Consider the following 16,772-nt stretch of genomic DNA (forward strand, 5'->3'; position numbering starts at 1 on the left):
AGACTGAGCAAACCCTCTAATCCTAGACATTCAGCAACACCTGCAAGACAAAAAGGCAAGGACAAGAAAGCAAAGGTAAGTCAACGGAAAGCACGGCTTTTGGAGGTTACGATATATACGAGGATGACCACAGCTATCTTCTATAACCCATTCATATTTCCGCGTACGCCTGTTCCATCTTCTCTGTAAAGTAAGCATTCGAAACACCGTAGCATCAACTTTTCAACACGTACCCAAAAAACTTGTCGATCGGCAAAATTTGGGTCCAAACGCATTCCCGTAAACACTTCTCTCAAAATGGGGGCCCTATATTGAGGCGGTATCTTGGTTGGTTTATGCAGAGAGAGAGAGAGAGAGAGATTAAATTAGGGCTCTGAGCCGGTGATTAGAGGGAGCAAGTGCAGATACACGGGAGATTTTGGTTGGCGCTGATACCCATTAATGGAGCCACGCAAATTGACTAAAGAACGTACTTTGCCCTCATAGTCAGTCATAGACCATTACTCATCAACGCCGAGCAAAGGAACAGCCCCTAAGATTATATTTACATTCGTTCCAAGTTTTAGTCAACCAAACAAGGCCTACAAAGCCAGGAATAGACCTTACCCAAAAGACTAATCTAGTTAATACTACTCAGTTTCCACAACTAGACCTTACCCACCTGCTAAACCTTGGTCAAAAAACTGCCACTTCACTACAAGCAGGTACACCAGAAATACTCCATCTCTACCATAACATAGGTGGAGAGAAACAACTTCAGCTGAATGTTCGCGAGCTTCTATACATAAGTTTTTGGGCATTGATTTAAGGCAAAAAGACTAGTATACCACTGCCGCAAGAATATGGACCTTCACTGAACAAGTTCGCGAGCTTGTATCTTATGGCATTGTAGATGTGGGAAAATGGTATCCGCATGACATCCGTAATACAGCAAAAATATTGCCTCTGCCCGATCTAAGATTTCCACAGCACTTGGATCACCCATGGCTAGCTGAATTGATGCAAGTTTTAACAACTCATGTCCAATAGCAATGTGGTCAGGACCATAGAGCTTTTCAAGAATCTGAAAATTCAGCAGAGAAATGAATTCCAAATCCAATTTCTTTACTCGACATTGTATATATTAAAAAAGAAAGAAAGACACTCCCTCCGTCCCACAATGTTGGTTCTCTATTCCTTTCTGAAAAGTCAACTAAAAATGTGTGAATTTCCAAGATTTACCCTTTATAAATAACTACAAATACCTTTTTAGTGGGACTCAAGGGATAATAGTGGAAATCAAATGTCATTTTTCAAGGGGGACATGCATTTAATGCTTGTCCCCTTAAAAAGTTGGAATCCCCAAAAGTGAAAGTTGGAATCCCCAAAAGTGACCAACATTGTGGGACGGAGGGATTATATAGATATTTAATCTCCTTGAGTCCACGAAATATAAGTGAAGAAAATTTCTTAAAGCCGCTTCTAGGTTTGTAGTCATGATATAAACACAAAGGTTTTCATCTTGTACCAATACAGAAAATAAGGAACATTTTTCCACTGGATGACACGACAAAAATTAATTACCTCAATTGATGCCTTGCAATGTTCCAGTGCTAGATCAAATTCTCCAAACATAGAAAATGCATGTGCAATAGTGTCCTCCAACTGAAATAATCATCTACATGGTCATCCAAACTTTTTTTCTAGGCATTGATATCACCAAAAATGTGAAATCAAGAAAATTGCAGATGGAACATTAAACACAGATGGGCTCTGTTACCGAAACATGAAATACAAAAGTTTCCATCATATCCCGTTGTTAAAAAAACTGCCCCTCATGACCAAAAAGAGAGCAAATTGAAAGGACTCCACTCAACTCCTTGAAGTCTAAACCTTACCTGTGCTATTGCTTTGTTGTACGGATGCAATGTTGATCGCAGGACATCAAGAGCTCTCAAAGCATCTGAGAGAGTATCAGTTTCAAGTTCTTTATGGAATACCTCATACTCCAACCTATTCAACAAAACATTCAAATATGAGATGCAATAAAATGACAAGCATATATGCTAACACATAACGACTGCTAACACATAACGGCAAAATTTATTTATTTTATTAATCTTTGAAGATGATTACAAAGACCAACAGGAGCAAACGAGAAAGGCAACAAAGTGCCCATCCAAGACCCAATACCTAGATTGGCAAGATGCCAACCAAGGAGACACCCCAAGGGACAAAGCCCAGCACCTCATCTATGTTCATGCATACAGTGCGTACAAATATATTTTATGGTGTCGAGGCATGCACAGATGTGCATCTTCTTTTTCGGATGGGATCTCAATTTCCTCAAAACATCTGCTCTTACGGATGTCCCAATTAGATGTGGCACTTACTAAAATAAGAGAAAGACGTTTCAGTAGTTCCTCCACACAAAAAGTGGTCTATCAGGAAGTATGGAAAATTCTTTGATTCCATACTACACTAGCCTCTTCAAGCCATCTAGACTCAATTAAGCCATTAATCCAACAATATTGCGTTTTCAGAGAGCAGAAATAGCTGGAAATCAGATTTTACTATTCCTTGGTTTGCCACAAGGAACAAAATTCAGTTTCGGTCCCAGCAAAACAATCAAAACAATTCTATATCCTAGGAGATTGAACTAATATTCATAGGCCGATGTTTCCACAAATGCACACCGAAATGCACCAAAATGTTGGAATTCTAAGAACCCAACTTCATTGGACATTTCCATAATGTTCCAGCTACGCCTTCAACATATTTCTGAAATGCTTCCAAATTGTTCCCGAAATGTCTCCTGTTCCTAGCTAACTAGCAACATAACGAAACGAGATTTTGATCCTTGTGGAGGGAATTTTAGAAAGTAAATTCTTTTTTTAAGGGAATTGTAGAAAGTAATTTAGTGGGTGGTTTCTAGATATTGCAGCTGTTACTGTTTACAGTTGAGAGAAATTTTTGGCCTATCCAGCGCAGATTCATTTCCAATGACAATGAGAGGAGTAAAGACTTGAACATTCCCAGAAGTAACTCTAACCTTACGAGTGTTTGGGGTTTCTATAAGCACTACTGTGGAATGGCTGTAACAGATTGTTCTTTGTAAGCCATGAGTAGTATATCTCATGTACATCTTTATCCTATACTTTCCCAAAAAATAAAGAGGAAAAAAATATAAAAGGATCTCCAAAGAAATAATTCAAATGTACCTTTTCGAACAGGGCCCAGTTTCCTCGATTGTTGCATATGAAGCGTCCAAATCACGGCCAGAACCACATCTCAAACAAGATCCAGGTTTAATTTGATCACTGCATCCGGTCAGTTCAAAAACATGGCCAGCCACTTTATGTATCTCTTCATCTTTTGGCTTGTCAACCTTCAAAGATTGTAAACCTCAGAGTTATGAAAGAGGGTAACATATAGTCCACATTCTAGAAGTGACTTTATTTATTCTCAACAGAATGAAATTCACTACTACTATGTTTCATGTTTTAGCTTGTCAAGCTTCAAAAAGTTTTTTTGGGTAAGGGAGCTTCAAAAAGTTACACATATCTCTTGCTCGAAACTGAATTCTGTCACTCTTCTATGGCTTACAAATCCACATTCTAGAAGTTGCATATTTTTTTTAATTATGATAAACAGCATGAAAGTTACAAGTGTGTTTTAATTATTTTTTTTCCTATGGCTTACAATTGTGTATCATGTTTTAGCTTTGTCAAGCTTCAAAAAGTATCTCTTGCTCAAAACTGAAATCTTTCACTCCTTTATGGCTTCTAATTGGATCGCTCACTGCAACTGCAACACACACACATACACACACAGAGGAGGGGGTGGTTTGAATACCTGCATATCAGGTTCTGAACCGAACATTGGAGGGTTCTCAATTATGTACTTCGTATAAAAGGCTGTGCCTTTAGCTAAGACTACACCGAAGCAATTCGGTTTGATACACCGAAAAGCACTCAGCACAAGGTCAGGCAAGTTTATCTCTGCACAACCTCTGCACCGACATACAAACGCGTATTTGTCTTTCAGAAATTCGATGCGGCTTACCCATAGCGACTCCCCAACCTGTCAAACAAAGACTCTCATTATAAGTTGAACAAGAAAGTTAAGCTGTCTGTCACTTCCAGTGATTTCTGTTATGCTACCTTATGTAAAATGGACTGAGGTACGGGTCCAAGTATCAATTCTCTAATTTTCATCTCAAGGACACGCCAAATATTCCAATTCTTCAAAATATTTCTTTCATTTTCCAGGATAAATGAAGTTTACGAGGTGCCTCATGAGTCTATACCAATGTTCTAGAAGTCGCTAGGCGCTAGTCAAGCGGTTAATCGGTGCATATTAATTAGTAATCGGCAATTAATCGTTAGTCAGACCTAATCGGATGGGCCCTGCCAGCGATCAATCGCCGATTAATTCCTTGTTTTAGAACACCGGTCTATACTCTATAGTCTATACATAGTTAATGGTACACTAGAATAACACGTTGGACTCGGATACCGTACACTTATCCCTTATCAGGTATGGAGTGTCCGGCAAGGGTACGTCAATGTGACACAACAATCTAAGCCAATGACTAGGAAATGTGACACAACAATCTAGGCCAATGACTAGGAATTTATCTTTCTTTCGATTGGCAGCCAATGACTACAAAATGGAAAAGAAGGTCCCAACTGGAATGCCTTATTCCAAATTAGGTCATACAAATATATCTTCAACAGCTCCATCTATAGAAAAGTCTTCGTAAAGCCCCTTAAAACAAAATACAACAGCTCTATCTAAAGACAAGTCTTCTTGAAAGACTTGAAACACAACTCTTCTAAGAAAACCCTTGTACTCGATTCTAGAGACAGGCAAGTTACCAAGGGTAAGAATTACCTGTGGACCATAGGACATCTCCAGTGGGCACCCTGCTGCAACGAATTCTGTGGATCGCACATATAGAGTACGAGACAGGAAATATGCATGGATGTTTGGCTGGCAAGAATGGTTAAACAAACTACCAGCTGAATAAATAGCTTGACCTACCTTTACCTACAGAATATCAACAAGGTAAAAGTAACATCAGGGAAGAAAGCCTTTTGATTCAAATGCAATCTGCAGAAATAGAAAAAAAAAAAGGCAAACACTGAAACCAATCACATTCTAGTTCTCAGCTGTCAAGGAGTGTGATTGGAGAAGTTCTTTGCTTTAATGTGGCATGACCGACCTTTCCTGCACACCACACCCCACCCACCCACACCCCACCCCCCCCGCCCCCCGAAGAGCGTCACTTGTACTCTGTGTCCTTGGGTCCCACAGTGATATGATTTCCTCATTGTGTGTCTTCGTCAAAGGGTTTGGCAAATGGATGCATTCTCAACATGTGAAGGATTTGGCAAAAATCAGCTTTATGCATTTCTCAGAAACCAAAATTGAGCCCAAAAGCGCCCTGGCCTTCATAGAATTGAACAGACGCAATATAATTAGCTGAGGTAGTGGGGAGGAAGCATAACCCTTAATTCTGGGGCAAGAAGACAAGAGGTTTTGTTTGTTTCTAGAACACGATTTTCCTTCTGATGATTTGAGATTGGTGAGAAAGATATCATAAGGGCCTCTCAAAGGCTTTCTCAATCTCTGCCCATTATTTAACTAACAGCATTTATTGACAGACAGTCAACATGACTCGTACAAAAATATGCCAACTAGGATCGCAGAGCAAAGCTCTTTGCATGACAGTCAAAAATCTCTCTCCCTCCCTCCTTGGGAGTACCCTTAAGAAGTGGAAGCTTCCTTTGTTCCAGCTGTTTTGCAATACAATGTGAAAGCACAACCATGGCCATGAAACATGATACACTCCAAGCTGTGAAACGGGGGAGATAGGTGTATACATAACTACATAAGCAACATGAATATAAGAAAACGACAAAGTGAGATTTAATACCAATGAAAGAAGAGACAGAATAACAAGTAACCAATGATACCAGAATTGTTTCGCATAATAGTTAAATGAACATGCCAAACAAGATAGTTTCCAACTCACCCCTTCCCTATTTCCCCACACAAGCAATTATGCGATATAGATGAATACAGCTCAATATATGCATCACAACAAGGCTTAAAAAGAGGGAATTGTTCAACAAGATACTCGACAAGAATGGCAAAGAAGAAAATTCAAGTAGCCCCAACAAACCTGTTCCACAGAATCTGGAGATGTCATACGAACAATTGCCATAGAATTCGTGCTAATCATGGACAGTAGAGTGACAAACTGCATCCAGGAACGGGAAAGAAACTTAACTGATGATGACAATAAAACATCCGCACATTATACAGAAGATAAAAAAGTCCCGTTATACAGGTTATATCTTAACATCTAATAAATTTATTCTTCTACAAGAGAAAAAAGCACAGATGAACACATAGACAGAAAACAAATACAACTCTAATGCCAAGAAGCGCATTCCCGGATGCTCTCTCTCTCTCTCTCTCTCTCTCTCTCTCTCTCTCTCTCTCTCTCTCTCTCTCTCTCTCTCCCCCTCCCTCTCTCTCTTCTCCCCCTCCCTCCCTCCCTCTCTCTCTTTCTCCCCCTCCCTCCCACCCTCTCTCTCTTTCTCCCCCTCCCTCCCTCCCTCCCTCTCTCTCTTCTCCCCCTCCCTCCCTCCCTCTCTCAGAGAGAGAGAGAGAGAGAGAGAGCTCATTCAGAGTTCCTTTGCAACCATCAAAGAGTTAAAAATGGGCACTCTGTGGAAGTTGTTAACAATAAAAAAGGGATTGGAAAAAAGAGTAATTAAAGCATAAAAGCCTCCTAGAACATTTTCATTTGCCCCGGGTCCATTTAATCTTTGTGTAACGTTATCCAAAGATCAATAAATTCCCTTTTCTGAAGAAAAAAAAAAACAGAGAACATTTTCATTTGCTCTTAGTTTCTTTATGGCAATCAGCTGTCAATAGAGCAAATATGATCTGGATAATTTACTGAAGGCTAAAAGCAAACTAGTAAAAACCAAAAATAGTTGGGAGTCTTGGAACAAACCTCATGCCTGACAGGAAAGCCAACGAACTATAAGAACCAACATAGTAACAGAGCATGGAAAAGAACCAACGAAGCATTGTGGCTAAAAAAGAAGGCCAAGGGTGGGCTTGGCAATGGAAACTTCAAGTTGTTTATTATTTGACAAATCCAAAATTGAAACTAAAAATCATGGAAACGCATTTCTACAACATTGAGTGATTATCTCCACCAAAAATTCATAGAATTAGAATTACACCGACAAAGTTAATCAATAAAGTCATTATCCGAATTATTGTGAATTACTCCCGAGTCCCGAAGTTGAAATTTTTTTCTATCTTCTGCCACAGTTTATTTACTTTCCTTTCTCGAATGTAGAGATTTGATCTTTCCACATACAATATTTTATCCATATGCGACCTTTCATCACCCTATAATATTGCATGCATTAGGCTACAGAATATTTTTGCTAAGCATATTTCCAATGGTAATTCTGTTAAGTCTTCACGAATGACGTTATGTTGGACATGAAGCTTCTATGAGGAAGACTGAGTCTTCCAGGAAGAGTATGGAAAAGTAGCAGTACAACAATCACCTTTGCAACAATCTCCCCATTGTTCGGAAATTCAGACCAATAAGAGTTCTGAAGACAGTATATCATCGCGACAGAATAAATATGAAACTCCAGTTTTCTTTCTAGAGACAACTCCTCATAATTGTGAGAAAGACCCTGGAAGAAAAGGAAGACCACGTAATGCAAAGTTAGAACCTTTAGTGAACCAATAAGACAAACAGATTAACTAGAGACAAGGTCAATAGAAAAAAGTAGTCAGATAAAATACCACAGTTCCAATAAGCTTAGAAACATTGCTATGATGTCCTTTTTTCTCTGTGGACTTCACTAAAATTCTACCAGCTAGAACTACGTCAGGTGGGAATACTGCAGGCCAATGTACACCATGACACTCGTGTCTATGTTCAAAAAAATGATGGATGTCTGAAGCAGAAGCATTGGGTAAGGTTATATCCGCAATGTGCTTTTTAAGCTCATCTGACAAAGTCTCATCAATAGCGTAACTGTTTGAGTTAATCCCTGTTGCCTGTCCTCCAGCTTGTATTTGACATTGCTGAGAGCAATATAATGGTCCCCCACAATATGAACATGGAACCATATCTGCTGGTAGTTCATTGAAGCAGAAATGACAATGTGTTTCCCGATATTCCTTTAATATGATCTGGCAAATCACTATGCAAAGTAAGAATCACTCCAGCAAAAAATAAGTTGATTTGCTGGATCTAATCAGCAAAAATTAGAATGCCGAAATAATATATGAATTCAGGCACAATCTTATAAACAAGCATGCAATTAATGCCAAAAAGTAAGTATCACACGCCTTCTATCAGAATAGTAATGCGTCCTCTTATCTCTAAGCTTATTTGGTTTGAGCAATAAAAAAAGAGCTGACGCAAGTTCATATCAATTCATCGGATTTGCCTGTATTTTTAATGGTCTCGAACAACACAACGTTAAAAGCTATATTCGTATTGTGAACCTCTTTTCTGATTTTGAAATGAAAATTGAACAAGACTCAGCAGATAGTTCGCGAGGGCAGAATATTTCTGATACTACAATATTATTAGAAAAGTCGCTCACAAAACTAGATTCCTTACAAATTGTGCTAAAAGTCTGAAATAAGCTTCTGAAAGAACTCAAAAGACAAGTCAATATCCAGGAAAGGTACAGTATCTTATGTAACTGATCAGAATGGTTATAACTCCTACCGCAGCATAGGGTTCTTCGGTATGAATTAAAGAAGCTTTTGGAATCTCAGACACAGCAGCCATGCCTTTTCCCTTATTTGGTGTGACTGAGACACACTCAATTTTTATTTGGTGTGGCTCATCTGTCCCAGAAGACCTACATTATAAGAACCAAGAAAAGTGAAACCCAAAGACAAATATATAACAGCCAGGTCCACCGCAAAAATTCTAACTTAGTAAGATAGATATTGTCTGCAAAGTTACAAATCATCTATACTCATTTGCTAAGGGCTTTAGACTGATGCCTGCTAAGGCAACAATCAAAAAATAACTGCAATGGTGTTTCAACTATATATACATAGATCCGTAAATAAGATTTTGCAGTAGAGCGAACAAGCAAACAGTTTTCTATATATGCTCAACCTTTTAGAGTTCAGACTCCATAAGCCACATATCTTTTCCTAGCCTCACCACTGGACCTTAAAGAAGTTGCTTCATCTTGTGGAAACAATAAAATAAAATAAAACAAACCAAAGCTAAGTATCATCATATCTGCATGCTTAATGACCTGCATCCCAAGAGACCTTTGTTTAAAGTTTAAAACAAAAAGAACTTTACACTATCCTAGAGAAGAGAGCCAGATTACACTTTCCAATTTGTTTCTCATTTTCATTTGTTGTAGTAGAATTGAGCCTTCGTATTTTCTTTATTCATTAGATATATATAATGTGCAGTAGCTAATCAATCCCAAGGGTTGGGAGAGCATTTTCATGAGCTATGTAGCAAGCATCAGTGGGGACGCCATGCTCCTTGACTAACATATACAATCAAAGAGTAGGCTCTAATTTGCTAGAGTGTGTATCAAAGTCCAAGCTAAAAAGCACATTCCTAAGACTTTCACGCTAAACTTAGGGATTAAGGTTTTTGTCTCCTTATGAGATTTAAAGGGGGAAGTGGTACAGAAGCCCCCAGAAATATATGAAGTGAAAGTCTTTTGGTCAAGCTCATCACCCAACCAAGAATGAGGGTTACAGAAGGTGGAAGTAATGGTAGTGTACACAACAAAGAATGTGGTGAGGTGAAACCTAATGATTGGAAGGAGGTGAAGACAAAGAGCGTGAAGGGAACAGACTCGATTCTGGGGCATCCCCTCTTTGTCGTATATCTTCAAATGCTTTTGATGTCCTTACATCATGGGATCCTAAGGAAGGTTTGGCTTGTCAGTTGAATGCATTGTTTGTTAACCATAGAGTGGCTGTGGTGCTCCCTAAGCAGGGGAAGTAACTCTTCCCCCCTAATCTAGGAAATGTCATAAATGAGTTTGAGGATAATCATTGAGATGACCCTCCAAGGCCTCCACTAGTTTGGGCAGCGGCTGAGCCCCCCACCCCCTCTTCCTCTCCCAAGGATAAAAGCAGATGCAGTGATCTCTACCTTATCAGTGGATGATCCTGAGCTTATTTTCTGCTAATGTACACTTCCCAGAGGGCCTCCAAAGGTTCTTTCCGAAGGAGATTTCGTTGGTCCATGGAACACACTATCTTTAAGTAGCCAGAACAATAAGAAACTCCAAGACGGAATTGAAATCCTTAAGCTTGCTAGAGAAAAAGGAAACAACAAACCCCTCCAAGAGCCTAGGAGATTAAAGCCTTTCAAGAAGTAGAAGGCAGCGCTTTTCAGGTTGTGAGTTTTTCCTGCACTGTAAGAGTTTCTAGGCTTGTTTTTGGCGTTTCATTGTTTCTTAACGGTTTGTGCTACCATCATCTTGTTTGCCACTTGGTGTTGTCTCTCGAGCCTCATTGTACATCCATTTTTACTTGCTGTGTTTATATATGCTTAAGAACTCCCGAAAAAGAGGAAAACACCTAATCCAAGTTTCAAACTGTTGGTCAATACCAAATATCGTCTTGGCTGAGAGGCTATCTGTTTGGCATGACATGGGTTCTGCCTCATGAGATGAGTTGATCTTGCATGGCCATGCCGCAAGATGTCCCAACCACACATTAATATCTGCATCTGCATGACCTAACACGGGTCTGTGATTTATCACTCCTAATAACAATATTCGCATTTGTTTTTCACAGTAAAGCACAAGAGAATACAACTTAATTGGCTTATAACCATCTTACACCACATTATACATCCTCTTTGTTTATTTAATAGATCCTCCATGTTGTTCTCATAATGCTATATTTTTGTAGCAACTAATCAATTTTCTTCCAGCCTTTGTGCACCTTTCTCCAGTTCATTAAATGGTAACGAGTATGACAAGGAAATGGGTAGACTGAACCCTGATCAACATATGTGAAGTCGGATTTGGCAATAGTTTAGTAAAACCAATGGTGTAAAATACAGATGTCACGAAGGAGCAACAACATTGCATGATCAAAAGAAACATAACAGGTCCATACGAATAGTAGACGAAGATATGAAACTTAAAAAAACCAAACTTGTTCTCATCAGGTCTATCCAGTGAACTTCTTGTATCCTTTTGCTGCCGTGAGAGAGACTTTAGCTCATTTTCTATCTTCCTCTTTTCATCCAAAGACTGTTCCATGATCATAGCGACATGCAGGTCACGTACTGCAGCTCCATAGTTTTCCAAGGAAGCATTTGCTTTAGCTCTCCTATACCACGCCTGCAGTGAAAATAGTGTAGTGTAAAACACCAATTACAAGATGTTGACGAGCAGAATGCACAAATTCAAGAAAAGGACAATTCCCCGAAACACAAAAGTTAGTAAGAGCAGCATCAGTCATATCATAGAATTACAAAAGATGAATAAGATATACTCCCTCCGTCCCAAATTGCTCGTCCCTTTGTGGGGAATCCAACTTATTAAGTGATGTGAAAACTTTGTATTGTCTTTTCCATTTTGCCCCTAAGTCCCAGTCAATATTACTGAGGTCAATTTTGTGGGTCTAACTTTTTATATGAAACTCAAAATATATGTAATATGGATCTTGTTTGATAGATATCAATTAGTTTTATCATACAAAATTTTCAAAATCATGAAAACCGATATAAAATAAAAGATAATGGACATGCCAATTGAGATGGAAAAGTACTTTTTAATGGTAAAACTGGAAAGTGACCCTGTTTTGATAGATGTTTTTAGAAATGGGACATTCATTTTGGGACATCCTAAAATGGAAAGAGAGACCAGCAATTTGGGACAGAGAGAGTATAAATGAAGATATGGTCAGAATAAAACCAAGTACGTCTCAATACTTTAGGCCTGACTAATTCTATATTGAAACTGTACAAAAGATGAATAAGAAAAGAAGAAAAATCATCTCTTCTACTATTTGCTTACTGCGTTACTCTTCGTTTCTTTTGGTCTTTACTCTTCTTTTCTTTTGTTCTTCTTTGGTCCATTATATTAATTTCTTTTCCCTTGTCCTCTTTTCGTTTCTCCCTATCCTTCCATCGCACCCTTTTTCCCTTTCCAAATCACGATACATAGAGGTTTCCAAAATATTTAGCATAAAACTAATCAGAAAGGTTTGCTTCATAAGTCGGGAATGGCCTCATCTTTGTGTAACATAAAAGCAGAATAGACAAAAGCATCGTGGACTGATGGAAGCATTCTTACCTTCACATAACTTGGAGAAATGGCAAGAGCCCGATTGCAATCTCGTACACACTCCACCAGAAGACCCATATTCTTAAGGAAAGAGCAAACACATGTTTAGCCAATGTAACCAGAAACCAAAACTTGATGCTTGTAACGACATGTATTAGCAATCTCAAGGTTTCAATTCCTACACTGATACATGATTCCGTGATGAGCTATATTTTGATTTTCATAGCGTCCAAATAAAAGAATATTAGATTCCATCAACATATGAAGACTTCTTGTACTGGACTGAAATAATTGTAACCAATGGACAAAACTTTCACATACAACAGGGTTTAAGCGTTTAAGGGATGTGGTCTTTTTACACCACTATAATGCTGGGGTGGATAGCGCTGTTAGCGTCATGCCAGATTCAGACAACCACTCCCACTAGATTGAGAGTTTCCTAGTTCCTACTAGCAAAGGATGTCCAAAACTTATCTATGCTAAATCATATTCGAAAGGAGAAAATGGATAAAGAATTCTCCAAACCAAAGTTCTATCACCTCTAGATCTGAAACTAGAGAAATACCAACCATCAAAGAAATTACCAAAACCATCACAGATTTCTTCCCTCTTTATTCTTCTTGCAAAAATTTCTAGGGGTTGATCACCAATAGCTTCATCAAACGTAGAATTGAATTTTGAGCATCCGTCATTCTAGGAAAAACAACATGATTTTGTCAATATATCCTATTAGTAAATAAAATTTGACGCTCAAAAGCTTATAACTCTTGTCAACTTAGGCAACGGATGCAACAAGCTCACACTGCTACAAGTGGAAACCACGAAAAGGAACAGATGAAGACGATGGGCCCTTGCCCAAGTGGTTGTGAAGGGGAGCCTTAGTGCTCATGAGAGACGTCTCAAGTTCCAGTTTTATGGAGCACCCCAGCCTGTTGTTATATCTTACTAACTACTGACGTGCTAATGCTATCGTAGTGTGGGAAAAAACTACTGATTTTCCTTTTGATTGAAAAACTGAGTCTCCAAAACCCAAGGAAGCTAATGCAAAATAGGCAAAACCCGCATTCCACCAAATATAGTCCATTGATTCTCTCTTTTCATGCATAGTCAACAAGATTAACCATGCCAATGAATGAGAGACACGTAGTTGAGTGGTTTCATCATGAACAATTACAGAAACTACTTGTGTTCAGCTGAAATCATGGGTACACACAAAGTCACAAACAAGAAAATTAATATCGCACAATATGGACAACCAACTTAATCACTAGGAAAGCAAATATATCTCTAAGTGGTAATGAGAATACGTTGAACACAAAGGAATGCATGAGCACAACTTACATACAGTACAACTGCACGATTTAGATACAGCATGGCAACCACATTTTTCCCCCCGTCCTCAGCACTACTTGGTGCAACGCGCAATGCCTGTTCAATGTATATGAGAGAGGTAAGAAAAGGACGACTAAGCTAAAATTCCCACTACATGTTACTGGGAAGAGAAAAAATATGGATGCATTTCTTGTCACAGTCAACGTACCAAACTAATGTGCTAATAAAGAAGGATGGAGGCGTAGCTATGTAGCTCAAAGTGTTCCATTATGCATAATGCACAAAAGGATATCGGTGAAAGGGTGAGAATGTATTTTCAGATGTCCATAACATAGCTACAGATGTCCACTTTTTTTGCTTTATTACCAACAACTTTTTTTGCTTTATTACCAACAAGTTTGTAGGGGACGTCGTGATACATTTTTATTTTGAATATCTTTCTGGACATGGTTTTTACATTAGCTTCCGGTTATGTAACTAAAAACTTGTTGGTAATAAAGCAAATAAAGTGGTAATCCGTCTGACCTAATTTGTTTGTCTACTTTTTGAAATTAACGTGTCCCAAAATGTTTGTCCGATTTTAAGTTGACTAACAAATATTCCCTAATGCCCTCTCTCTTTTGAAAAACTATCATTGACTAATGCTCTCTCATTTAATGTCAAAAAAGTGAGGGGTATTTTTGAACACTCAAAACTTTTTAGTAGTAATCATTTTCTCCCCTTAAAAAGTTTGAATCCCAAAATTGAACAAACAAATTGGGACAGGGGGGAGTACAACTCAGATGACTTCAATTTCAAGTAAGTTATGATCTGTCTATTATGAGATGAGTTCAAATAAGTTATGGTCTGTCTATTATCAAGTGTCTAGCGACTCTAGCCTGATATTACTTTTCACCTTGCCATACTGCCGCAGTATATACTAAAATGCAACTATATATTTTAGCGTAGGCCGTAGAGCAACTTCAGGATATCTCTTGCATTCATCTTCGTCATAGAGAACAGTTGCAACGACGATGGACCTGGCCCGCATAGATTCAACCACGTCAACCCAGCATTCTGTTTGTTTGTGCTGTTTGTTTGTTACATAATTAATCGTCTGCCTAGGTTTCCCTAGATACTCTGTTAGAGTTCTGCAAATTCTTAACACTCTCAATCTTTATTAACATAATCAAAACTTATTTATACACTCAATATCTCTCTTTCACAGCAGTAACTCTCTATATAACAACATGAAAAAATACATATGCTCCACCACTACCCACATTATATTGTTTTCAACATATCAATATCACAGTAAGTATCCATCATTTTGCTGACTACCCACACAAAATGAATCCAGATTATTGGAAATAGGGCAGAAAAACCCAAAACCAAGTCTTACCTGGGAATATAAACTCAAAGCTTTAGGGTAAGCTCCTCTGGAGAAGCAATCGTTGCCACTTTTCTTCAAATCCAGAGCAGACTTCTTGTTCTTCTTATAGAAAGCCCTCTCTGGGTCTGTAAAGTTCTTAATCGACTGTCACATAGAAAATCACCCATCATTTTAAACTGGGTTTGGCATCCAACAACTCAAGCCGTCATATTTCTCCCAAAGACAAGAAACTACAATGTTCAAACGCATACACAGAAAAATAACGCGTACGGCGTAATACCCATTACTGGAAATTGGGTACTGTGCCGAAAATCAAGAAAACGATGTTTCAACGCACAAAGAGAGACAAATACTAATGTGCAGATAGACAAAGAGTATGCCTGGCGTAATACTCATCGTAGAGCTGTTACTTTTACTCCCAAAAACAAGAACCCAAAATCTTAAAACACCAACGCCTAAACCTCGGTACCATATACACTACGCATGGTGTGAGCATTTACGTGTTTAAACTCGGGCAGTCGGCGCAAGAACGCGAGCATGGCAGAACCGGTAGAAACAAGATCATCTTCCGTGCTGTCTTTGATCTGGCCCTGAAGGGCTGGGGGAACCATGAACAGGAGCATATCCAGTGACGTTTTATGGGCAACCTTGTACGGGAGCTTATCAAATGCTTTCTCCATTGCGGTTGAGTATATAGTAAATATACTCCCGAATGGTACTGGATAGTGCAATACCCAACGTTTCTCTGTTGGCTTATGTAAACGCGTAAGTTGAAGGGACGAGGGAGAAGTAGATGGTGTGGAGAGTGACTGGTTTCGACCGGGGGGGGGGGGGGGGGGGGGGGCAGAGTATAAATAAAAAAAAGGTGTGCGGGAGAATGAAGGGTTGTTTTTACTATGCTGTGGGCGGGAGTGAAACCCTAGAGTAATACGAGAAATTACCTTTTTTTTTGTTTTTTGGAAAATGACGGTGAAATACGTGTTTTGATAATTAGATTGCGTTCTTTTGGCCTTAACTTAACTTAAATTTAAAAATTCTGTTATTTTTTTGAATTTTTTTTCGTATTTTTTAATTTTACACCATACTTTTGTAAGTTATTGATTAGAAAAGTAAAAATTTTGGCATTCTTACCCAAGTATTTTGAAAAATAATCACTTCAATATCCGCCAAAGATATTTTCAATATTAACAAATATTGTCAGCATGTTTTTGGCAGGTATTAATTGTCAAAACATGTCATGGGCCGTTATTTTCCCCTTTTCTCTTTTTTTAAGAACTCATCAGGTGTCCAATCTAGCTTTTGCGCATTTCAACTAATCTTGAGGGGTTAATTTAGGCTAGCATCCGACAGCTTGTGGGGGTCTCAATTGAAATTAAAATTAGAGTAAAACTTTGGATGGATTAAACCCATAGAAGTTAAAAAGTTCCAAACAAACCCTAGTTCAAAGCCTTAACCACTGGCCAAACCTTAGGGTTAAATTACCTCACTTTTCATCCTTCTTGTTTGGATTTGGATGAGATGAGAACACGGCGGGGAATAATGTTGGTGAGTGGGTCTCGTTTCCCTTAATTCACGCCCTGTCTCAATTTTTTTGGGGCAACTCCCCCATTTCTATTTGCACTTGATGCATGAGACCGAAAAAAATATTGAAATATTTTTTTATCATCTTAAGTTTGTACTAGTTCGATGTGCGGGACAACAGAATAATTTGTGCGAACTCGACACTTTATAGT

The 16,772-nt window shown here is 38.6% G+C and overlaps 1 protein-coding gene across 1 annotated transcript; it reads right to left on the minus strand.

Annotated features, from left to right (window-relative positions):
- Window positions 1–504: 504 nt before the first annotated feature.
- Window positions 505–15,854, minus strand: LOC131320676 (uncharacterized). The gene is made up of 15 exons (XM_058351457.1): window positions 15,540–15,854; window positions 15,049–15,183; window positions 13,677–13,763; window positions 12,345–12,416; window positions 11,200–11,387; window positions 8,771–8,906; window positions 7,831–8,223; window positions 7,584–7,718; window positions 6,170–6,247; window positions 4,876–5,031; window positions 3,835–4,062; window positions 3,201–3,367; window positions 1,878–1,992; window positions 1,564–1,644; window positions 505–1,063 (listed from the first exon to the last, which is right to left on the minus strand). Exons 1-15 carry the CDS (start codon window positions 15,717–15,719, stop codon window positions 851–853), a joined length of 2,364 nt encoding a protein of 787 aa, XP_058207440.1. The 5' UTR covers window positions 15,720–15,854; the 3' UTR covers window positions 505–850.
- Between the last annotated feature and the right edge of the window lie 918 nt (window positions 15,855–16,772).

Source organism: Rhododendron vialii, chromosome 3a, assembly GCF_030253575.1.
Source record: "Rhododendron vialii isolate Sample 1 chromosome 3a, ASM3025357v1".
Lineage (NCBI taxonomy): Eukaryota > Viridiplantae > Streptophyta > Magnoliopsida > Ericales > Ericaceae > Rhododendron > Rhododendron vialii.

Bases quoted from the DNA above. Each gene is read 5' to 3' on its own strand.
- LOC131320676 (XM_058351457.1), bottom strand. From the start codon at position 15,719: ATGGAGAAAGCATTTGATAAGCTCCCGTACAAGGTTGCCCATAAAACG. The intron at 4,063-4,875 runs GTAATTCTTACC...TTTGTTTGACAG, and splicing joins AGATGTCCTATGGTCCACAG to GTTGGGGAGTCGCTATGGGT. The intron at 1,645-1,877 runs GTAAGGTTTAGA...TGATTATTTCAG, and splicing joins ACAACAAAGCAATAGCACAG to TTGGAGGACACTATTGCACA.